The sequence below is a fragment of the Syngnathoides biaculeatus genome, chromosome 2 (assembly GCF_019802595.1).
Source record: "Syngnathoides biaculeatus isolate LvHL_M chromosome 2, ASM1980259v1, whole genome shotgun sequence".
Taxonomy (NCBI): Eukaryota; Metazoa; Chordata; class Actinopteri; order Syngnathiformes; family Syngnathidae; genus Syngnathoides; species Syngnathoides biaculeatus.
In genome coordinates, this window is record NC_084641.1 from 1859686 (window position 1) to 1884740 (window position 25055).

Consider the following 25055-nt stretch of genomic DNA (forward strand, 5'->3'; position numbering starts at 1 on the left):
GAAAATCATCCTGGCAGTATTTCTCCCAAGTTCTCTTTCTATGGAATGCTGGGTCGTTGTAGTAATATTTTGTCCATTCTGTGATCTTCTGTTATTGCTCTGATATGGCCATTTTGCTGGATTTTGAAATATAGAATTTATGTTCATGTAATGCTCTCAATGTGGCTTTAAGCTTTGTTTGTGAATGACCCCATGTTGCCTACATCGAATTCCACTTCTGGTGTCACTTGGAAGTGATGCTTCTCTTTTGACAGATCAATCAGGTAGTAAAGTGGTACAATGTGCTACAAATCAGTTTTATTTATTTGGTATCTGCACTACATTCAATAGTGCAATGAAAAATTGTCAACCATAAATGTCCTTGCTGATATAAAAAAAGGGATCTGTCACATGATTTGCTTTTTTTTCCCAAACTCGGTATTAAATATGCATCACAACAAAGCGGTCTGTGCCTCAAAATGCCCTTTCCAATTTAACCACACAATTTATCCACACTGTAAATGCTATAAGTAGAGGGTCCTCACACTTCCACTCAAATGCACTCAGCGCTCATTAATCTTCAGAATTCTCAGGGGCTGTTTGCACCAAATTTGTAGTTGTTTCTTGGATTATTATATTTTTAATGTTGTGTGTGCATTTATTCTGACTTATCATGTCTTGCTTTTGAATGTTGGGAAGTGTGTTTGTGGATGAGTGGTCACATGCATTTATTTTTTATTCAAAAACACATTCAAAACACGAATATAGTTCTTTTGGAAAAACGTGCAAATTATTTGTCGATTTGCATAACCTGCAAATCATTTTTAGACATATCTCTCCTCAGTTTCCTCCATTTAAGTGGTTGCGTTGTCACATATTCCAGTAAATGCTTTAGTTTCTTGTTGTGCTGTTCTTCAAACAGTTTCGGTTGGGGTTTGAAGTCAAAAGGTAGACATGTTCCCTGCAGATGTTTAGTGTGTGACTCAGTCGAGCTGTTAGCCAAGCTTTTTCATCTCAAAGTTGTTTAAAACACCACATCCGCTCATCCCAGGGTTAGTAAAGGACTGCAGGAAGTAAACTCTAGTTTTTCCAAAGAGATCAACATTAAAAGATGCTCTCAGAAGGAAGTGAGCTTTCCTAATTGGGTCAAAAAAGCTTAAAAAACACCACTTGCTAGCTATTTTTGCTACATCAGCCACTCTTTCATTTGCTATACAGTATTTAAATAGATGGAATTGCACTAACAGAGAGATATGAAATGTGTGAATAATAGCCCCTTAGCATCAATACTTCAAGTTATATTGACAATAGTTATAGAAATTTCAATAACTAGAAGGCTTGTGATAAACATTTCTACACAAACAAGGGCCCAGAATCAACTTTTTGACTCACCAGTAGATCAGTAGATGAAAAAATTCACCGGCAGAGAATATATTTTCTGCCCAAAATATAAAATCATTTTAGATCATCTGAAAAAATGTCATTGTGAGAATGGCACCTGCAATATATGGATATAATATGCCCTAAATTTACACACATTTCAATCAGGATCAGCTGGAAAGCGTTTGGCCTCACAGTTCTGAGGTCCCGGGTTTAATCCCGGACCTGCTTGTATGGAGATGTTCTCCCCGTGCCTGTATGGATTTCTTCCCACATCCCAAAAACATGCAACATTAATTGGACATTCTAAATTGCCCCTCGGTGTGATTGTGAGTGTGGCTGTTTGTCTCGATGTGCCCTGCGATTGGCTGGCAACCAGTTTAGGGTGTACCCCACCTCTTGCCCGTACACAGCTGGGATAGGCTCCAGAACTCCTCGTGACCCTTGTGAGGATAAGCGTCTAAGAAAATGGATGGATGGATGGATGAATGTATATAAAAGTGATACAAATTGCTTAACCTCATCCAACCATCCATTTTCAACACTCCTCGTTTTGGTTAGGGTTACATGGTATTTAAGATAATCAAAAAAACAATAAATAAAAGTAAATATCACGCCTATATTACCCAATTGATCATAAAATGCTGTATTTAAACGGTGACTGTGTTTGAGAGTTACCTGGCCCTCTGTGGAAAAAGTAATAGCCCCCTAAACCAAATAAGTGGTTGGGCCATCCTAAGCAGCAACTGAAATCAAGCATTTTCTAGAACTAGCAAGGAGTCTTTCACATCTCTGTGAAATCCAGTTCAAGTTGTATCCCGCCTCATGCCCGAGGATAGACGGTATAGGCTCCTCCGACCCCAGTGAGGATAAGTGGCAAGAAAATAGATAAATAGATGCATGGAACAAGACACAACTTCCAAAAAGCTCAACTCTCATCTCTTCAATCCATATAATACTCTCCCAAGCGTCTTGGGAATGATTTTTTTTTTTTTTTTTTTTGTTCCCCAAAAGTTAGACAAACCTTTATATGACTTTTGTCAGCATTGGTTTTCACCTTGGAACTCTGTCATGGATTCTATTGACACCCCCCCCCCCAATAAGTCTCTTCCTTATTGATGCGTCATAATCATTGACCTAAACTGAGGCAAGGGAGGTCTGCAGTTCTTTAGAAGTTGGCCTGACTTCCTTTATTGGTCAGCTGGTTGAGTCATTGCTGTTCTCTTGGGTTAATCTTTGTAGGCCGCCAACTCCTGGGAAGGTTGAACAGTGTTCAGTGTTTTCAAAATGTGAGGAGAATGGGGCTCCCTATGATTCACTGGAGTCCCAAAGCTTTAGAGTTTGAAATGCATCCAAAGAAAGTGAATAGCAACCAACTTGATCCCAATAACCTTTATCGGAGTATGGATGTCTCAGTTAATGCAGTTTGAGTTTTCAAAACTGAATAATGAACAGTTATCGCTGCATGAAGCTTGCCCCAGGGAGAGAACTGATAAAATTATTCTGCTTCACTTAAACTGTGTCAACATTGTTGTTTTATCTGTCTCTTTCCGACTTTTCAGTTAGCAAAAATTTGAAATTACGAAAAGCCAGTATGACTTTTTTTTCATCTCACACAATAATCAAATTGTAATTCTGTCATCCTCTAGATGCCAGCCACAATGGATGCGTTACCAGCTGTGAGCTCCACGGTATGTTCCATGTTATGTTCCTTTTGTTTGTGTCTTTATCTCAGAGAGATAGTAGAGAGTAGTGCAAAGTTAGGTTAAAAAACTCTCTCATGCCTCTGAACAAAAACATCTGTTTGACCAGTACTGAATGTGTAGTTCTAATTTGGCCTAATGTATTTAATATCCCTTTGAGCTCTTGTAAATACTATTTGATGTATTGCTAATGTTTTGAGGATTCCGAAATGCCCCGTCAATATCTGTGCACCTGATGCATGAACTTGCCTCCGCCAAGGCCCAAAACCCAGAGGACACATTGCGCAAGTGTCCCGACATCGCCGATCGCCTGAAGCTTCTGGAGCAGGAAGTGGCTCGCTACAGGGAAGAGTCTGGGAAGTCACAAGCGGAGGTCACGAGGTTGATGGTGGCACTGAAGAACGCTGAGATGGACAGATCTGGCAAAGAGAAGAGAATAAATGATCTTGAGAGGTGAGTGACTTCTAAATGAATACAAGCGGCATGTATCGTCCCCTTCTGGGTATCCTTAAGCAGTGTCTTCCCCAGTTACCGTAACGTTTTGAGTACCTGATTCCTGCCCAAGTATTCTATTTATAAAGGAACAATCCACAAGATATAAACTTGCTATTTCTTCAACCTACCTCTGGAAAGTGCTTCCATCCTCATTTTTTCTTTGATGCAGTCCCACAATCGTGTATATTGACTTGTGTACACCTCACTTTTAATACTTCAACTAAATGTTTTATCTTGGTTTTTTGGTGCTTAAATGTTTGCAGCTGTGGGTGAGAAGATGTGTGTGTGTGTGTGTGTGTGTGTGTGTTTGTGCCTGTTAAACACATAATGCATATTAGCATTGGCAAACACGTGACATTGACTGTTTAGACTCTTTCATACTTTATGTGTAACACTTAAACTGACGTATTAGCTCCAAAATGACCGGAAGCTTGGTCTCCCTGTGGAGCAGTTCAATGTGCCATATATTTTTTCCGCAGGAAATCACAGTTCTCATTTGTGATTCCAACTGCAAAGAAAGCACTATTTCCAGATTTGTCAGTCCTGTCGTGCATGTTTTCCCTTTTCACTTGCTGTGCTTTCACATGTCTGAGTTCAAGTATCCAATAATGGTGTATTATTTATACAAACACAAGCATTTTTATCTGTGATTTTATGTTGGACTGATGCAGTCAGCTGTATGCTGATGCTATAGGTGGTGCGTCCCTCCCAGATGCTATTTATAGTGAGCTCCTTCAAACTGGAAACGTTCTGCTCAATTATCACCTGATTTACGCATTGGGATCGGCATGGTGTGTCTATGTATGTAATTACAGTGAAGAAAATAAGTATTTGAACATCCTGCTATCTTGCAAGTTCTCCCACTTAGAAATCATGGAGGGGTCTGAAATTTTCATCGTAGTTGCATGTCCATTGTGAGAGAGATAATCTAAAAAGAAAAATCCAGAAATCACATTTTATGATTTTTTAAAATGATTTATTTGTGTGATACAAATGCAAATAAGTATTTGAAAACCTGAGAAATCCAATGTTAGTATTTGGTACAGTAGCCTTTGTTTGTTATTACAGAGGTCAAACGTTTCCTGTAGTTGTTCACCAGGTTTGCACACACTGCAGGAGGGATTTTGGCCCCACTCCTCTATACAGATCTTCTCTAGATCAGACAGGTTTCTGGGCTGTCGCTAAGACACACAGAGTTTCAGCTCCCTCCAAAGATTTTCTTTTGGGTTTAGGTCTGGAGACTGGCTAGGCCACACCATAACCTTGATAGGCTTCTTACAGAGCCACTCTTTGGTTTTCCTGACTGTGTGCTTTGGGTCATTGTCATGTTGAAAGACCCTGTCATGAGCCGTCTTCAATGCTGTGACTGAGGGAAAGAGGTTGTTCCCCGAAATCTCACAATACATGGCCGCGGTCATCCTCTCCACGAGGTGATATTTTGCATGGGGTTCCACTCCGATTGAGATTGACCGTCATGTTTCGCTTCTTCCATTTTCTAATGATTGCTCCAACAGTGGACCTTTTTTCACCTAGCTGCCTGGCAATTTCTCCGTAGCCCTTTTCAGGCATGTGAAGGTGTACAATTTTGTCTCTGGTGTCTTTGGACAGCTCTTTGGTCTTGGCCATGTTACAAGTTTGAGTCTTACTAATTGTATGAGGTGTGCAGGTGTCTTTATGCAGCTAACGACCTCACACAGGTCCATCTGATTCAGGATAATACATGGAGTGGAGGTGGACTTTTAAAGGCAGACTAACAGGTCTTAGAGGGTTCTAGCTGATAGATCGGTGTTCACATACTTATTTGCAGCTGTATCACACAAATAAAATTTATCAAAATGAAGGTGCTGATGAAAATTTCAGACACCTCCATGATTTCTCAGTGGGAGAACTTGCACTACAGCAGGGTGTTCAAGTACTTATTTTCTTCACTGTAAATTAGTTTGTTGTTCTGGCCGAATATTATAAATATTCATTTTGAATATTTTTGTCTCAAAGTGTCAAGTATTTTTATTTTTTTTCTGTCAAAGTATAAAAAATAAATGCGCAAAGAAGAGAGACGTTTTTTATTGTTCTGAATTTCTTTGTCTCTGGTGTAATAGAACCTCGGTGTGCATCCACTACATTCAACGTTTCCTGTCTTATTTATTAGCCGTTTTAAAAGACTCACCATTTTGATATGGAAACTAAATCGGCCTCTTACTAAATCAGCCTCTGTGGGAACCCAGAAAGATCAAATGTAATGAATATAGTAGCTGCTGCAGACTTTGGAGACAGTCTATTCTGTGTGTGTGTGTGTGTGTGTGTGTGTGTGTGTGTGTGTGTTCTTGTTCCATCTCTGGACCTCAAGCTCCACATGTATCAACTATGGAGCCGTCAGCCTCGAAGTACGTTTACATTTTGTCTGCGTGCAGTTTGCGTTCCCAACTTCTTCTAGCACAGCATGGTTTGGAATTCCGAGGTGATAGTCGCACGAGTTATCAGAGGGAATCCATTGAATCCATCCATATAATTTCCATTTATTGAATTTGAAGAGCAGAATAACTTTTTTTAGAAAGGGAAAAAATGAGAAAATACGATGTTTTATTTCCAAAAAAGAAACAAAAAAGAAAATATTATATGTGACTACAATGTTACATTGGAGTTTAGTTTTATATCTGATAATACAACTCTACATCAGTTCAAACTATTTGTACCCTTATTATTTTATTTATTATTTTGAACCCATGATAGTTGATCCTGTATAATGCAGCTGTAGATACTGTAAAAACATGCGTAGTTATATAAGTGTAAAGCACACAGCAACATACTTGTAAATAATAAACCATCAGATGGTTTGTTTTGCGAATCTGGGAAAAGACCAGAAAAAAAAGATTTTTTACTCGTTTAGTTTTGAAAATTTCTTTGTTGATACGGGGAATTAACTTTGGAAATTAAATCTTCCTCCCAGTCTGACCGTATCCCATTGTGTGACATTGTAAGCACTCTGGTTTGTAAGGGAGAGTTTCAGGAAAAGAGGGTTGTCTATGCGTGTGCAAACACTACACAGTAGTTGCCTCAGTAGCATTTGGAATGTGTATTTTTTTTGTTTTGTTTTGTCATTTTAAGGTATTAGATCAAGCAAAATGGAGAATGGCATTAGTTTTATGCCTGTAACACTTTTACCTTAGCAGTGGAGTTTTTAAGTTTCCTCTGTGGTTTCTTAGTATTAAAATTGAAGTTTATTGAAGATCATTCAAACAGAACAGAATTTATGGGGGGAGGGGGACAACGCGCTAATTGTGAACAAGATGAGTAAAGGAAATCATTACATATCTTCAACATTAAATATGGTTGTTGCATGAGACTGTAGCGCTACAGCCTGTGAGGGAAGGACTGGACAAGATAGGACAGGACAAACACAGGAGACGAAGCATGCAGTAGAAGATCGTGAACTCGACTGTACAACTGAAGTGTGGTGACTAAGTGAATTTTACAAGTTAATCGAACAAGAGTATAAGTGGGGGTATACACAAGCAATTTGTGTATTCAGTGGTCCTAATGCCACCTCCACCCAACTACCGCCCCACACACCTCGCAAAATCCTGTTTGGATCTTTCAGCACTGCATCAGGACGAATGCCTCCAATAAAACTTTAGTGTTGTCCCGACTCCCTCACTCTAAACTTTCTGAGTTCCCATTTCCTCGCCTTCTTTTCACCATTTAAATCACAATCAGCTTTAATGCCCAAGTGTGGAAAAACACACAAGGAATTTTTTTTCAGCACTCTGTGCTGCCCTGATACGACATGCAGAACAAGGAACAACATAGCAACAAGAACACGAGACATTTCTGTTTATGGGAACTATTCCTTATAAGAGGTGCAAGATGTAAAATCTATGTAGATGTGTTAACAATTTCAATTGTGCAAAGGGAGCAGTTTAAAGTGGCGAATCGTGCGTTGTACAAAATATAAAAAAAAATCAATATAAAAAAATATGTATATATATATATATATATATATATATATATATTACTAATACTGATTGGACGAGGAGGATGTGAGTCAGTGTCCTAACATGGCACAAGGCAGAAAAATAGGTTCGCTGATCAACAATTTAATGACTTAATTGCCAGTGGGGAAAAAAACTGTTCGAATGCCAGCTACTTTTGAATTTCATTGATCTGTAGCATGTTCCCAAATGCAGTATTTGTTTTACTTCTCAAAAAGAAAAAAATGTTCAGACGGTATCTGCTTTTTTTTCTGCAAACATAACATTTTTTAGTTATAACCTGCTGTTTGTCTTGTTGCTTGCTGTTAGTTCCCCTTTGTTTATAAAAAAAAAACAGTATAAATCTGAAGGTATTTTAAAAATAATAATTTTGCTGTCTGAACATCTTATTCCTACGAATATTCCTAGTAACCTTAAATATAAGTCCAATTTAAGTTCCGAGTGTAACTTTTTGTTTCCCAGTTCAGTTGTTTCTGTCAGAACAACTCCCAACTCATCATCTTTAAATGTTCACGAATTTTTGTCCTTCAATATGGACTATGTAATGCTTCCGAATGAGCTTTGAAAAAAAAAATCTATGTTTTTGTATTACTCTGAGATTCAAACTGATCATTCGCCTTCAGAATGTTGAATTGCTCATGACACACACTACTAAACTGTAGACGACTTTTCAGCAACAAATGTCCTTTTAGTGCCTAAAATAACATTCACACTATTTCTCCACATTTATACAATATAAACAGTTCTTGGACATCACAAATGTTTTGTAACTCAGTAAGACACAATCCTTTTGAAACTTGGGACTTTTAAAATTCCGTCTTAACGATTTTATTAAATGTTAATTATTGATAATTATCTCAGTAGTTCAGCAATTTTTTTTTTTTGCCGACCTAGGAAGCATTTGAGACCAATAAAAGAAATTACAGTGACACGTATGGGAAAAGATTGATGGGAAAATATGCTTTAAAAAAGATGAAAAAAAAAAAACAGTTGCTTGCAGAGCCAGGAATAAATTGGAGCTGCTTGTCTTGGAACGTGGATGTGTCGAGTGCTCCAGGTGGAAGAAGCACAAGGACCTGAAAAATGACTTACAAATGTATCAGGTTTCATGCACAGTGCGTTTCTCCACTCTCTCTCCAGCAACTCTGTCTATCTTAGAAATCTTACTGCACTAACTAAAACACTGTTCTCCCCTCCGATAATGATCACGTTTTAGTGCGTGCACATGCAGCCCCGATATTCTTATTCACACTTTTATACCCCATCAACCTTTCCTGGATAGTTGGATGAAACTGTATAAGCTATCAAAGGAGACCAGCATGTCTGCTGGTTTACACACCTGCGCCGGTAGCCGTTTGAGAGCTGATATGCCCTCATGGCCAGTGACTTTTCAGGGGACATGCTTCTGAGCTTGTCCAAACACACACACAGACATTGTATTCGAAATAAATTCCTTTCCTCAACGTCTCTCGATGAGGCTCTTGACTACATATAATATATTTTCATGATGCTAATAGAATTAAAGGAGATACTGGTCTAAATGTGTTATTTTCATGGAAAGTAAAAGGAATAGGTTTCAAATTCAAGACTCAGAGTCAAAAGATAGTTGCAAAAAATACACTAGGCCTCATCAGATTCTTGTTTTTGGTGAAGAATTTTTCCTTTCTTCTCTATTCGAGAGAGATGAGCGGAAGTACTTAGAGGAAAGGTTGTTCAAGCTAAAAATGCTCAGGAATGGCACCTCATTGAAATCTTTCACCCACTTTTTAGCGTTGTTCACACTAACCAATCTTTCTGAAAGGAAAGGAGATACGTTACCCACAATCTTACATGGCAGCAGTACTGAAAAAAAAAAACAGACCAGCGACAAACTGTGTAGAAAGTCAAGTGTTTCAGGCTTTACACCCCCCCCCCAAAATATGTATATATTTTTGTAACCGTATATTTAAACAAATAGAAAGCAATGTGAACAGGAAAACAAAAAAAGCTTGCAAATACTCGGAAAAAGTGGAGTCGAAAATATTTAAAACAGTTCTGTCCTTTCCTATGTTTGAAAGGAAGCATTTTTCATCTCTTCTTGACCTGATTAGTATTAGCTAACCCTAACCCTAACCTACAAAGGTTAAGGAAAAGTGGTTTAAAGGTGGCAAGACTTAACCCTAACCTAACCCTAAATCCTAACCCCAGCCCTATTAGCTCCAACAGTATCCAAAAAAGTAGGAAAATAAATAACTTAATGTGGTCAGCGTATACTACGAGTCAGTGACGAGAGCAAGGAATGCTTGGAGGCAACAACGTGATATGACAATGAACTCTCAACACAACACGATGACACACAGTTTAATACATGAGGTAATCGGAGATAAGGAAGCGCAGGTGAGCATCAGATAGGGAAGAGGGGAAGGACACAAAAGGGTGGATTTCTTTCTCTTAATTGCAACATTTTAATTCTTATAAAATCATCCAGAATGACAACTGTGAGATTTGGGAGGCTGGCTCAGAATTGCCGCTCTACTTCATCCATATGGTATTTAATGGCGTTGAGGGGAGCGTGCTCAAGTTCTTGTAAATGAAACTCTCACAGGGTGAGCGTGGGTAAGGACCCAAATGCAGCACACCAGAAAGGTTGGAAAAGATTTAAAAAATGAACTGTTACAAGTCAAATCAAAACCAGTATTCATTGTAGTTAAGGGCAATCACCTCCCACACTACAGTTGAGCGTATCAGGCTTTGAAGATAACTTGGTTTTGACCCAGATGATCAATGGTTTGTAATCCACAGACTTGTTTTATTCCACAATCCGCAGAGAGAATAAGAGGGAAAATGGGAAACTCACACTGAGTTAATCTTGTAGCACAATCATGGAAACTTTGTATCGCTTAAGGCCGTAACAGGAGACTGGTCCAACAGCCAAAGGAGCAGGCAATCTTGAGAAGTGCTGGTCATGGATGGTCAACTGAAGTGACTTCATGGTGGGGCATTCTTGCGTTTTACACGACAATTTGAAAACCACTGTAACATCGACCAGGCCTCAAATAGAGAGATGGCACTGATTCTGTCTAGTAGCATGCGATCGGCTGACAGTTAGGCTGACTTGCTGAAGGCCTGACTGCCGTAACAGAAGCAATGTCACAGTGTGATACCAATATTACTTTGGTGTGGTTGACAAAAGAACTGCCATGCAACAGAAAAGGCCTTTCCTTTGCTGGAAATTCCCTTTCCAGAATGCAAAATTCTTCCACTTGATTACCCAAATATGCTTTTGGTTGGCATGCAGTGAATTTCTGTCATGTATGTGCGTGTAGGTCAGTGTGTATGTTGAGTTTTTATCTTTTTTATTTCCTTTTAAGGCATATTTAAATGAATTGCTCGCCGACATCACTCATGTTTAGCACACACAAACAACATTTTGGGGGAAATGACAGCAAATATTTGCCCACATGTGGGGGCAGCTTGTAGCTCTGACCCAAAATAAACACACCAGCGTGGATGTGGAATAATAATGTGGCACGTTTTAGCAGCTGCTTGCTCAAAGCTTGTTTTCAGTGCCACAGAGTTCTCTTGCGCTAATTTGTCACTGTCAGCTTTCTTGCATTTTCACGGTTTACCCCTCAAAATGGTGGGAGTGCTAAACTTGTATAGGTTTTAGCTATTTTCCCACTACATGTATGTTCAATAAAACCCATAAATTAATAACTGGTTGAATTAAATAAATAAACACCCGCAGGTCTGCTGAACTTGAAAGGAAATTAAGAAATCTCATCACCCTAATTTTTCTATTGGAACTGACCTGAGGAGACAATTGAGGCATCTGTCGGCATGTGTACATTCTATTTGCTTTGTGCTTTGCAGTTGACACTTACTTACGCGGTGACTCATCTCGTCTACCATGACTTGACACACTTGTTTTGTTTACATTTGTGTATTGGGATTCATAAATCCACCTGTTCTTTATCTGAATGTACGGGGTTAAGAAGAGACTGATATAAAGCCTATGTTGATTCGTATCCTTGATCCATCACGTAAGTTATCTTTCCATCTCGGCAACGATAGAAGAAGGTTGCTCCGTTTTCTTTTTCTTCACAAAAAAGGTTCTTCGTGATCACTGTATCCCTCATTGGGCTGAAACCCTTCACGTGCGCTACAAAATGGGCTTTGTCCTCAATAATAATCGCCACGGTGTTAATCCTTTCACTGTTTTTTTTTTTTTTTTTTTTTTTTTTTTTTTTTTTTTTTTTTTTAAATGGTGTTAAGCTTCGGTTCCATGGTTTAAAAAAAAAAAAAAAAAAAAACAGCTTTCTTCTTTTGGAACATAATGTGTAAAAAGGTGGGCGAAAAGGGCAAATTAACTCCCAGCGCACAAACACAGATAATCCATATGCATGAGCTAAGAAGAAACACAATTGTGCTGGGGCCATAATGGCGGACAAGACTCAGTTGTCATAAAGTTGAAACATCTTGGGTCGAGACAGTCTTACACCAAGAACTCCCTGTACTTTTATTTAAAACTATTTCAAATATCACCCATGTTAAGAATCACACTATCAACAATCACTATTTAATTGGTTACTAATTACCTTTCCTTTCTTTTTTTTTTATCTTAAGGGAAATCAAGTCCCCTCATATCCAAAAGCAAATGGTGCCTTGTGAAAAAAGGAAAGATGCACAGCCTGATGGACATCCACACTCTTTATCGCAGGTTTGAAATTATTGTTGTGTGCGCGTGTCTGGATGTGTGTGTGTGTGTGTGTGTGAATGAGGAAAAGTAAATATATATATATGTGTGTGTATGTATAAAGTTCTTATCACGACAAAATTGGGATTCGAAACTGTGTTTTCTTCTTTTGTTCACAGATACTATTGGCACTCTTTACTGTGTTGCATTTATCCTCTTTGTGTAATTACATTGCCGTTGGTGTGTCGGGTTTTCTCAGCGTTAATATTGTGCGGCGAACCCCTATCTTGCTCACTTTTCACCTCTGCCGCTCTACAGTTATCTGTGCACTGGCGAGGAACAAAACATGCCCCGAGGCTAAACACAAACACACAGGGCAGCGCCTCCATCTTCCCGCTCCCAGTCCATGCAGGAAAGTTTATGTGGGATGAAGAGATAGCATCTCTCCGCTTCACCGTCTTCATCGCACTAGGCCAACACAAAGAAAACACACTTCGGAAATGTTCACTTTAGGCTCTCAAAGTGGCCCATCATACTTTAACTATATGAGAGATATATCGACCACACCTCTCTCTGGCTGTCTTTCACATTTTTATTTCCCTCTCGTTTTTACACCTAAGTTATACATTCAGTCAAATAAAACTTTACATACACCACACATATACTTACTCTGAATGAAATCATGAAAATAAAAATATACACTTTTTTTTTTTTTTTTTTTAGTTTGGATCATGCTTTGTGTGGATTTACATGTAGTGTATGTGTTGACTACTAATACAAAGTTAGTGATACTTGGCTTTCAGGTGAAATTTTACCATGAACGTACAATGCACTATTACCTTTACAGGTTAACTTAATTTGACGTTCAACTTTTTCAAGTTGTTACTCTCTCACAAAGAGCTGAACTGCAAAACACATCCCCAACTTCTGTGCCTTTCTGGGACTCTTTCAGTCTCTCTTTACCCAGTGATTTGTTGTTGGTCTTATGATTTCAAAATGTGAGCAGCATTTAGAAGAGTTGTTGAACTATCAGTCATGATGAAACCAGGACACTGTATATACTGGGCTTGTGTATTCAAACGTTTAGGGAAGGTCAAATTAAGTTCACCTGTAAAGTGAGAATTTCCCAAACCTTTTTTATGAGTAATGTTTATGTATTGCGTGTTTATTTGTGTGTCTGGAGTGCACAGCTGCTGTAAGTTTGCATTTTCTCACTCATTCTGGTTTATCGTTTTGATTCTAATTCCTCCATCCCAGCAGCAAGCCTCAGACTCTATAATGACCTTTCCTCGGGGACCTGGGTGATGACTGGTTCTGTAGAGCCAATTATCCCGCAATTCCTCCCCCACATGGACATCCATTTTTTTTGGCTTCTCTGTGTATCCTTGAAAGACAGCGGTAGTCTCTCATTGAAGATAAAAGTCAAATAACATGGATGGAGGATGTACATGTTTTCATACTGATGTACAGGGGAATATTGACGTACTGGGGAAAGCCTTCTGGTAGGGTTTCGCTCAGGGTCCCAGCAGTGGCACCAACGCAGCAGGGGGTTGTGCGTGTAGGGTTGATTCGTATAAATGTGTGTGCGCGTGTATCTCAAATGGGCGGGGTCAGAGCAGCACTTGTTGATTCTGGTGCATCAAATTACTGGCCGTCTGTCATGTCCAATTACTGCGCTGGAGGGCTGACGCACACAGCCTCCCTCTATGAGTGCACAGGGGTTTGTCGCTCACCTCCAGCTGCGTGGCGCTGACGTGACGAGCAACAAGTTTCCGCTTGTGATTTGCCCGGCTTGGCACCGTTCTCTCACCCACGGGGGGAAATCCCACTGCTGCTCTCACTATCACCCTATGACTTATTTACTTCATTTGGGTGTCCTATGATTAGAGTCAATGGAATCTCCGTATTTGCAACGGTTGTAAAGACTGTGACCCCATATTATATTGGTCAGGTAAGACTGTTGGTTTCAAATTATTTGAGTATATCGCAACAAGCATGCGTCCACCGACTGAATTTTTAGCTGAGAGTGTCTCAATGCCCACATGACCCAAAGATTACCGCACAGCGATTTTGCAGTGTGAACGTGTGAACTTGAAGGAGAGTCCCCCACCGACCCCAAAATGAAAGAGTCTGAGAGACGCTGTGGGTTTATTATTTCTCTTCAGTGTTTTCTTTCACAGTTCCATCAGCCAACGTGGAGAGTGATCCTTTTCCTCCTCGACATGGCTGTTGTAGAGTCCACACACGCACGCTTGCCTGCACACATTTATGTCGTCATGTAGAAGTCCACAACGCTCCTAACATTTTTTCAGATGTTGACTCTTTCATTTCTCTTCGGAATTTAGCTGTGTAACCTTCCAGGAACAATCATTTAATCATGGATTTACCCAGTATAAGAACGTGCGGAATATTTTAAAAATACTCTCGTTGTCATCACGTTGCTTACAAACCCTCTAAAATAAAATCCTCTTGCCCTCTCAGCTTACCAGGATGCCATGCAGCAGACAGCTGAGTGTAGAGGGGATTTGAAGAAGAACTTAAGGGAGGAAAAATACTTTTTCTGCACACCGAGAGGTTCTCTGGGCTCAAGAGGAGCTGGCCCGCATTTGGGCCCTGAGACAGGTGGCCCGGATAACTCCCGCACACATTCATTCAGGTCTTAGAGGGCTGCAGAACATGGAGCCCAAAGAGTATGAGCTACACCCTCCGGTGGATAAGGTGTATAACTGCAGGGAGGTTGGGGTGAAGTCATTACTCCAATAATGTGACGCTCCAGACACATTCCAAATAAGGTATCATTAAGCCTTACATCCTCAAAGACTTTGCATGTGTTCAGTTTATCAGCTCGTCATTATAATTAATGAGATTTCAAGTGTGTCTGTGTGCTTTATTATTTTTTTTTGCATTCATTCAGAAGAACTGTTGCAAGGTGATGGTTTTTTACATACATGTTGGCCTTCTTTGATCTAGTAGCCCATCCCAAAAGTGGTTGATGAAGTTGAGGCCGTAACTCAAGTTCATACACAACAACCTCACAGAATCATGCCTGTAAGGGTTTTGCTTTTTTTTACAACGGGATAGTCATGCTGGGACAGTAAGCAGCCTGGAAGCATACATGTTTTCCAAATACTTTGGTATGGAGAAGAACCGCGGGAGTTCGAGATCTAGAACCCTAATGTATTCTTCATTTTATTAAGCGATTGTGTCCCAGGACTTTTGTCTTTTTAATGTAGTTTCATATCTTTTTTCTGTGTTCTGCAGTCTTTATGATTGATGGCTGATAGATTGGTACGTGCCTTAAGTGTATTTCGCAGATGTGTCTGCATTCTGTGCGTCTGCTGCTAAGTTAAGGAACGGGTTGAATGAGTGTGCTTCCCCCTTGTGTGTATGTGTGTGCATGCATGTGTGTGTGCGTGTGTGCATTTGAATGAGAATAGAAAATAGCCTCACATTAGTTATGTGTCATAAGAAAGACGGCAGCTACCAGTGGTTTCGACTACAACTTACATTTCTGCGGTGTATTTCAATACCTCCTCCCTCACACAGAGAAAGACAAATACTAAGAGGAATATAAAAGAAAAGTGTGGGTGGTTGTAGCAGGAAAAAAAGGTTGAACTCGGTGTTTGAAACCTCAGTGGTATTAATACTCCTTTCATTCTTAATTTCCAGTATATTTGTGATACCAGGCCATTAATGACTCCAATAACATACATTTACAGTCTCGCACACATCAGCACCAATATGTATCAAAGTATACCGTATAACTTGGGAAAATAGGAACCAAATAAAAAAAGTTTAAAATGAAAACAAATATGGTGTAGGATAGACACACAATTAAAGGCCCTTCTCAATTACATGCAATACAGAAGTGTTGTTAACAACCCTGCCAAATTTGTATTAACAATCCTGTTAACCTAGTATACAAAATGAGACTTTAAAAAAATCGTCAGTCATCTCCACTCTCAAACCTTGCAGACGTTTCTTCTCAATGCTTGTAACCAAAAAAATATTAAGTTTTTTATCACCTTTATTTTGCCTCCACATATCACAAGTTTAAGCCTCAAATATATGCGCATTAAGGTGTCAGTGGCTGGAATACATCCCACCGGGTTATTGCAAGGCTTCTCGTGCTGCGATATGAGGCACTTAACCACAAGCTAGTTCGTGAGCTACGAGGGAATAATTATTAAGTAACTCGCAATTGCACCAAGTAACCAGTAATGCGGTGCTTCAAAACAACTGTTTACTTCAAAGGGATTTTAATACTTTACTGACAATGACATTGATCCCAGTCAGTAGGTTTGAGGCAAAACAGAATTACATGGACATGAATTCTGTTTTTTAAAAGCTGTTGAAGATGAAGGGAGATCAGGCAGGTTTGAAGTGAGCATCAAGCAGATTTTAAATCTGTGTGGCATAAAACCTGGGCTGGGATTTTTAAACGTTCCCTTTTTTTTTCCCAATAAATAAGTAATATGTTTATCTTCAACTCACAAAGTTTGGAATTTACTTGTTAATTTTCGGTACATTATCCATGCATTTTGATAGATCTTGATTCACCCCCGATCTGTACATGTACAACTAGTGTTTAGTAGGCAAGCTTTAGTGGCAGGTGGAAATGAAAGGTGTATATATATGGTGGTGGGTCTTTTCACACGCACCGAGGCATTTTTTTTTCTCCCTGTGAACTGAGAAACGACTCCCCCATAAATCGGGCCCCTACATGCAGAGAACATACTGTGCCATTGTTCTGTCACGCTGGTGAATGGACTTGATGCATACTGAGCCAGAATCTAGCAGTCATGCTGTCTCCCCAACAAAAGGTAACCATTTGACTTGGTGTTCCAGCTGCTCTGTACCCATGATGCTCTCTGCTCACGGCTGTCAACGCATTGAACAGAGCGAGCCAACATGACGTAATGCACGGAAGACGGAGGCTGCATGTGAACATAAGCATGCAGTTCCACCATTGTCAGTCTGCTACCCGTGGCCCAGACTAAGAATGGGGGGGATTGGACTCTCCGTATTGGGTCAGTGAAACATCACCTGATCTTGGCACCATTCTCACATTTGCCCCCCTTGAAATTTTCTTTCTTCTCCTCTGTGTCTCAAAGTAATCAGTCTCATGATATGTAATGCGCTGAAAGTCTTCCATCAGCCTGACTGGCTGAAATGGAGCATGGGTAATGTTCTGGGTTGCCTTTCTTCAAACCCTCAATGTATCTTCGCTCCGTCTCCTGCCGCCATCGTCCCGAGCCTCGTTTTACCCAATTATCTCCACTCTTTTCTTTCTGCCTTTGTCCCACTATCTGTCCAAATCTCTTGCACCGCACACCCCCCTGTGGCATTTGAACCCGGCCTTTGAACCAGCAACACCGATGAAAATGGACAAGAGAGATTTGGCCCTTACCTCTGAGCCTTCAATCGGCTTAGCCAGTCTTAGTAAGCCTTAGCCAGGCTGTGAGTCTTTCCCTTGAAGTTGAGCTAAATTAGCACGCACAGGCTCGCCACTAAGATGATTAGAGCCCTAATTTCACTAAAATGCATTGTATTCCTTATTAATGATGTGATTGTGACACGGGGCCTAGTCTGGGTGGTGGACCAGTGTGGGGCTGACAGATCCATGTGTGATGTGGGTGACCATTGGCTTTCATAATGGAGAGTTTAGCTTTTCAAACAAAAACATCAAACAATGGAAATCCTTCCAAGCCATCCATTTATCAACGCCCCCACGTCTCATGTGTCGTCAGACTTTGATTAGTGATATTAGACATTTTGATATATTGTTTTCTGGGTGAATTACTCTTGGACGATTATGAGGTCAATTGTTGTTGCCAGAGATGTTGGGTCGATGTTGTTTTATAGTGATGCTTCAGTATGTTTCCAGCCTACTATGAATCAAAATTGCATTTCAAAGTTCTGTACTCCACAATGTTAATCCCCTTCCAGTCTCGCGCGTGAGTGATCTGCTCGAACAGCGAGCAGACGGTCTGACATCTGCGAAACACACCTACCAAACATGCAGAGATGGAGAGCGTCCTGAAAATGTGCGAACGATTTGGCCCCATCATAAAAGAGGCCCGCTCCTTTTTTTATGCCCCACTCCGTGGAGTGCGTTCCACTTCTTCTTTCATTTCTATTTCCATTTCTTTATGTTAGATCCAACAATAATTTGTCTTATCTCTGAAATCTACACATTGCCACAATTGAAAAAAGATGACTTCTTCTTCTTCTTCTAGTTTTACGACCGCGTCATGGTAACAATCCCGACCACTACGGCGGCGCATCCTTTCGTAAAGTGCTTGCTGTCACACAATTACATACTTCCTGTGTTCGGATAATGATGCCCTAAGGTCACATCCTGTCTGTCAGACGCTCAGGTGGGACAAGTGGGCCCGAATGGTTGGAGGGCATGCGTGTCCATTGATCTCACCTGCTCTCAACTAGACAAACACTCCAGCGTGTAAAAAAATTAGCAAGCCAAAGGGAGAGGAGGAGGGAGAAGACTGGGTGCTATACCGCAACAGACGGCGGTCATTTGACCTCCCCCATTTTCAAGCAGCCATACATTCCATTCATTCATTTCGCCCAATTGTTTCCTTTTCACACAAGTCACACTGACCGTCAACATTGTCAGTTATATCCATACAGTCTAACACAGACATCAATGTTGAAAAGGTTTTTTTTAAATGTAACTTTGCATAGGTTAGGTTTAGCGGGTATTAATTCAACTGTAAACATGTGACATTCCGAAATGTGTTCCTCTTCAATCTGGGCACCGTAATTAGTGAAACTCACCTTTTTATTATTACTTATTTACCATTGTCGAATTTTGATACATTTATGGACCTCACTATATTGTACACGTGCACTTAATGTTGTTGATGTGTGTATATCAGGGTGACACACTCATAGTAGTTTCCGTGCCACATACAGTCCCCTCCGTGGATATTGCGCAATCCGCGTCACTGACCAATCAGAGGCCAGAGATCTGCATAGACCAAAGCCCGTTTTTGCTCCCGCCATTTTCTCTGACAACATTGCATGGTCCAGTATAGGGTTAGTTAGCGTTTTATCGCGTATTTGGGTTATTTAACAAAAAATATGGTTAAGAGGTGTAGTCACGGACTTTGTAATAGTGACGACCGGTATCCTGAAAGGCTAGTTGGTGGAGTTCGATTCGTACCCTTTCCAAAACCGAAGACCCAGTACGAAAAATGCCTTCGATGGATCAAACTTTGTGGAAGACCGCATCATCAGCTAAATCCATCTAATATCAACCGGAACACATATGTTTGCACGAAGGTATGCCCTATATTTGGTTTTCAATACATGTCTCGTATAAATGAATTCGAAGTTCTCCGCTAGCATAACGTGTGTGAACGATTGACACACTTATTCTTTGTTGAGCGATATTTAGCGATGATCGGACTGCACAAATGGATTGATTTCTTGCTGGCTCGCGGCCAGAAGCTTAATCAGACGGTGTTTGCACGAAGATATGCCCTAAATTTGATTTTTAATACACGTCTCGTATAAATGAATGAGACGTTCTCCGCTAGCATAACACTGCTGCGTGTGAACGATTGACACACTTATTCTTTGTTGAGCGATATTTAGCGATGATCGGACTGCACAAACGTATTGATTTCTTGCTGGCTCGCGGCCAGAAGCTTAACCAGACAGTGTTTGCACGAAGATATGCCCTAAATTTTATTTTTAATACACGTCTCGTATAAATGAATAAGACGTTCTCCGCTAGCATAACACCGCTACGTGTGAATGATTGAATGAAATCAGAAGCATGGCGTCTCTCTCAGTTAAGAATGTATTGTATTTAGAATCTATAATATATCGTTGATTTGAATGAAATCAGAAGCATAGAGTCTGTCTCAGTTCAGAATGTATTGTATTGTATTTGCCATTTTTACTGTTTCTTACGTGAGCGCACGTGGCGTGACGTCACTTCAGGAGGCGAGGTTAAGTGCCCTGTATGGAGGGGTCAATTGGATATCAAGCAGGCTGGACCATTCACACTATATCATATGTAATGCCATTTTTTCCTTAGTTTTATTGCAATGCTATACAAGTACATTTGTATATTTTTATGATGTAATAAAACAACCTCAGGTTTCTTGTTTTGTTTTTTTTTTTTTTGCTTCTATTTTATCATCTATAAGTGCATTTTAATACCTGATCACAGCGATTGTTTTTAAAAGCACACGAGGTTGAGTCACTGGCATTTTGACCTAAAAAATATACTATTTCACTTTAAATTAAATCAATTTATGAAGATATACAAATTATTTTCACTCTATTTTATACGTGAGCATAACAGTTATCAAACCTATACCCAACCCCAAATGTAATTTTTCAGTCAAAATCATCCTGCAAGCTTGATTGAACCTCATCATGGCGCGGCTTTGGCCCACAGGCCTTATGTTTGACACCATTGGTGTATGTGAAATAGATGTAAACAATCAGGCACTGTCTCTCATGCTGCATGGTTTCTAACCAAAGTATGTTCCCCCCTGATTAGCTGGAAGAGTTGATTGGGGCCCTGGAGAAGACAAGACAGGAACTGGACGCGACAAAGTTGCATCTGGCCTCCACTCAGCAGACCTTGCACGAGCAAGACGGACATCTCAGCAGCCTGCGGCAGGAGAGACGCAAACAGCTGGAGGAGATTCTGGAAATGAAGTTAGTTTCACTCCACACACCGAGTTTCCCAGCAGCCTAGCTAACCTACCTTCCTTCTTTTCTTCCTTCTTTACATCCTTCCTTAAATGCATGGATTGAATTAATGACTATCTTCATTTTGGGCCGTATCCCTGCTGATTTAAAGTTTGAGTTAAGGAACAGTGTGGTTTTTAAAACTTTGGTAGGAGTTCCTTCCAGCTTTTATTTTTCAATTTCACTCAATGAAATTTCAGCTGTCTATCATGAGCAGACCCACAAACGAATCTCAAAAATCCATGCCCCAAAACACACAGGATGCCTTTTTTTTTTTTTTTAATATGGTCATTTCAAAGTGTCCTTCAAACTAGCCTGAAAGTTTTTGTCTGATTGCTACTGAATGTGAACCTGCTAGAAAACTGGATAATATGCAATCGTGAACAATTTTGGTTTACACCAGTGTGTGTGTATGGTTATAGTATGGCTGCAAAGGTTATGTATATAGAAGTCAAATACAAGGTCAGAGTCAGGCCAAACATTTTGCATCTGATGAAAGCTCAGATTTCCTGCCAACTCTGTGCCTCCTTCTGGCACAATCTAGCAAATTTAAGACATCCCAGAGGGGCATGGGGGTTGTTGCCAACGTTAATTGACCTTGCTTTTTGCACTGGAGCACAGTCATGCTGGAGGAAAATAAAAGACCTTTCCCAACTTGGATGTGTAGTAAGCTGAAATGATAATGCAATGTAGGAGTATGAGTCCCCCATGGACAAGAACGTGAAGATTGCATTGAATCAATTGTTGCTTTTGTGGGTTTGAGGACAGGTGCTGCAGCCTCAGCTCAGAGAGAAGCAGCAATAAAATGTGATGTTTTTGGGTTTGACAACAACAACAACAACAACAAAAAGAACTGGATGTGTTTCAGTGTATGAATGTGTGAGTGAATTCAGTGATGTTCATTGCATTTGTTTTGATGTTTCTGGTCTAAGGTGCATGTTGCTGAAAATATAAGGTAGTTGTCAGAAAAGTAATGCCAATAATCGGTGTCAGAAAACGATATCTTATTCAATCATTGGAAACTTGGAGTCACTGATGGTGTAGTGGTACTCACGACTGCCTTTGGTGCGGGCAGCCTGGGATCGATTCCCGCTCAGTGATGGTGTCGATGTCTGCCCTGCGACTGACTGGCGACCAGTTCATGGCGTAGGCCGCCTTTCGCCTGAAGCTAGCTGGGATAGGCTCCAGCCTTCCTGCAACCCTTGTGAGGATAAGCATCTTGGATAATGACATGACATTGGAAACTTTATTTCCATTGTTTTACAAAGAGATTATGTGCATATAAACAAATGGGGGTGGAGTACCCATTTGTGGTCCAAACACACACACACTTTTATGGTATAAGCTATCTTCCTATCTGTTCTATTTTCCCCCATCTAAGCGGTGGTTTCCAGCAGGACAAATGTGTTACACATTTGAGACAATCACAAGCTGTGTCTCTTTTTTTCGATGTGAAATGGCAAACACAGAACATTTGCTTGGCAATTGAATTATTGTTTTACAGTCTCCTGGCGTTGGTCTTAAATCATTCTTCTATTAGCATTACAGCGATATTTGAGGAAGAATACCAGTGTGATGGTTGGCTGACACAAATATCAAAATTACATATGCACTTTGCGTGTAAGTCTACACTGAGAAAAGCTGATGGAGGGGCACGGAGGGCATGATTGCGTGTGCGTGTGTGCGTGTGTGGTCTGCTCTGCATAATGCAAGCTAGTGTGTATGAGGAGGTCAGAATCATCGGTTTGGGGTCATCGACGTTGAGGATTAGAATTCTGTTAAACTGTGAGTGGGGCGAAGCTTTGCGAGAGTCACTTGCATCTTAACGTGCATCAGAGATAGGAATGCCAAATGAGCACACATGCTTGCATATTATCATTCGCTCCTCAGGATAAATGCATACACGCAGCCAAACACTCAAAGCATTTTCCCACAGCGCAGTTCTGGTTCAAGTTAGTGCCGACACAAGCAAACGGGACCCAGAGACGAGAGAATGTGAAGTAATGGGAGAATGTGAGATGGAGGGAGGTCCTTGCAGCAGAGAAGGCTGCAATCCAATTCGGTCCGCACACACTGAACCATTTAAATCCTCGAAATCAGGAGAGAAGCTCGTGTGTGTGCCAGAGCAAAAGACTCCTGGTTCTTCAGTCTTGAAAAGTCCTTTGAAAAGTAATAATTAGATGAAACTGATTGGATAGCTTTTGATTTCTCTTTTTTGATGTAGATTTACAAATATCTAAATTATATGTCAGATTCATTCTGTCAGTCAGTTTGGAGTTTCAGTAATCACGCACTTGTAATTAAATGCATCAAGAGCTGGGTTGCCCGACCACGTGGCGGCGGCCTAGTGGATCATTTGGTACCAGGCAGCAGAGAAAGTAGGATGAAAAGTGTTTTTCTTTCTTTTTTTTTTTTCGGGTGGGCTGATTTGTATGCAGCACATCTGCAGACTATTTTATTTCAAAAAACTGACCGCTTCCTTCCGTAGGTCTTTCCCGCTCCTCACTTGTCTTGCGAAGAGAAGTGGCAGAAGTTTGAAGCATGACGCGATGTGCTGTACTGTTTACATCAAAGAGGACATTTGTTAGAAGTAGAAATGTTTTTGCTTGAACATTTGAAAGATGAGGCATCTATCACACTTACATTTGTCAAAAGACAGAATAATTACAAGAGAGGCAGAAGATGATTTAGGGAGGGAATGGTAAATGATAGAAAATAGATGGTAGATTTAGGGAGTGATTGAGAGGGTGGTTGATGAGGAAAAGGAGTAAGGGAATGATGGAAGGAGTGAGGGAAGAAAGCAGAAAAAACAAGGAATGGTTCTGCAAATGACATGGGAGGAAGCCGTGTTTGGTGTTTCTGTAAGCCCACCATCGACCGCTATACCAATAAACATTCCACGACGGCAAACTTTGGAGCAGCACTTTGAGTGATTTCTTCAGCACTGGTTAGCAGATCAAGGAGGAGCGCTGAGATTTTTGAAGTCTATTCAACAGTAATTGTTGGATAGATAATTCATAATTCATAATAGATAAAAATAGATTATTCTTATGTACAATATTAGAACTGCAATATTTGTCATTCAATATAATCAAAAATTCTGCCTTTGCAAATATCAGAATGTTTAGTTTTGAACGACACTGTCCATCTTTATGATTGTGGCCTTTGTTCGCCATGGTGTCCAAATGCATGTGCTTCTAATACTTTGCTAGCTTATTTAGGAGAAGAGCAAATATTGGAAATCACTTCCTGGACTACTTTTTTATTTTTAGATTAGGCAGGTGTAACCAATTGTGTTTTTGCTGCAAGACTTGCCATGTCAAAAATATATTTATAAGGTCTGCCCAAAGATAGCTAGAAAAGGTCCAGTACTCCCACGGCCCTTGTGAGGATAAGCGGTTAAGACATCCATTTTCTGGTCCGCTATCCCAGCTATCTTTGGTTACCAGCCAAGTGCAGGACACATAGAGACAAAAAAGCATTCACACTCACAATCGCACCTAAAGACAATTTAGAGTCTCCAACTAATGCATGTTTTTGGGATGTGGAAGGAAGCCTGGTCCTCAGGACTGTGAGGCGGACACCCTAACCAGTCGATCACTGTGCCACCACAAAAGTGCACTACTGCTCAAAATCTTGAAAAGTACAAATAACCTATTCGGGTTTCCAAAGAACTCTTGGAATCAGTCTGAAACGTACTCAGAACATTTCACTTATTAAAGAAGACTCTTTGGCAGCTGCTGTATAACAGCTGAATATAGTTGGGGTGTTATTTCTACAATGGAAACCAAATATTCTTAAACAAATTCCTCCCAAGTCTGGGAATTTCCTTAATTTCCCACAAATGCACACCACTTGAGTCGCTATGTTTTCACTCTTTTCAAACCCTCTCAAAGGGGTTTAAATTTGCAAACTGTGCCATTTTGTATGATTCTCAAACGGACATTATTTTTTAGTTTTGGGCAACCTTATGTTTTTTTTTTTTTTAGTATTATTTTTTTAAACCGCTGGTAGTTTATCACTAAATGTTGTAGCCTTTAAAACTATTCATTGAATCTGAACTACTTGATTTTCAATTAAAAAATGAAAAATTGTGGGTTC

At 40.2% G+C, this 25055-nt stretch overlaps 1 protein-coding gene across 14 annotated transcripts in view; it reads left to right on the forward strand.

Annotated features, from left to right (window-relative positions):
- LOC133496551 (ERC protein 2-like) overlaps window positions 1-25055 on the forward strand; it is a 145738-nt gene that overhangs the window by 46506 nt on the left and 74177 nt on the right. For 12 of the 14 annotated variants that reach the window (XR_009793815.1, XM_061812382.1, XM_061812313.1 and 9 more), the window contains 4 exons: window positions 3009-3050; window positions 3322-3515; window positions 12152-12245; window positions 20761-20921. Coding sequence is in view for 13 of the 14 variants with exons in the window: in XM_061812382.1 (XP_061668366.1) it covers window positions 3009-3050; window positions 3322-3515; window positions 12152-12245; window positions 20761-20921 (491 nt within the window). In the remaining variant the exon portion in view is untranslated. Of the gene's footprint in view, window positions 1-3008; window positions 3051-3321; window positions 3516-12151; window positions 12246-14702; window positions 14833-20760; window positions 20922-23442; window positions 23853-25055 lie in introns of those variants that run through there. The other 2 variants (XM_061812354.1, XM_061812371.1) reach the window with 2 other exon arrangements.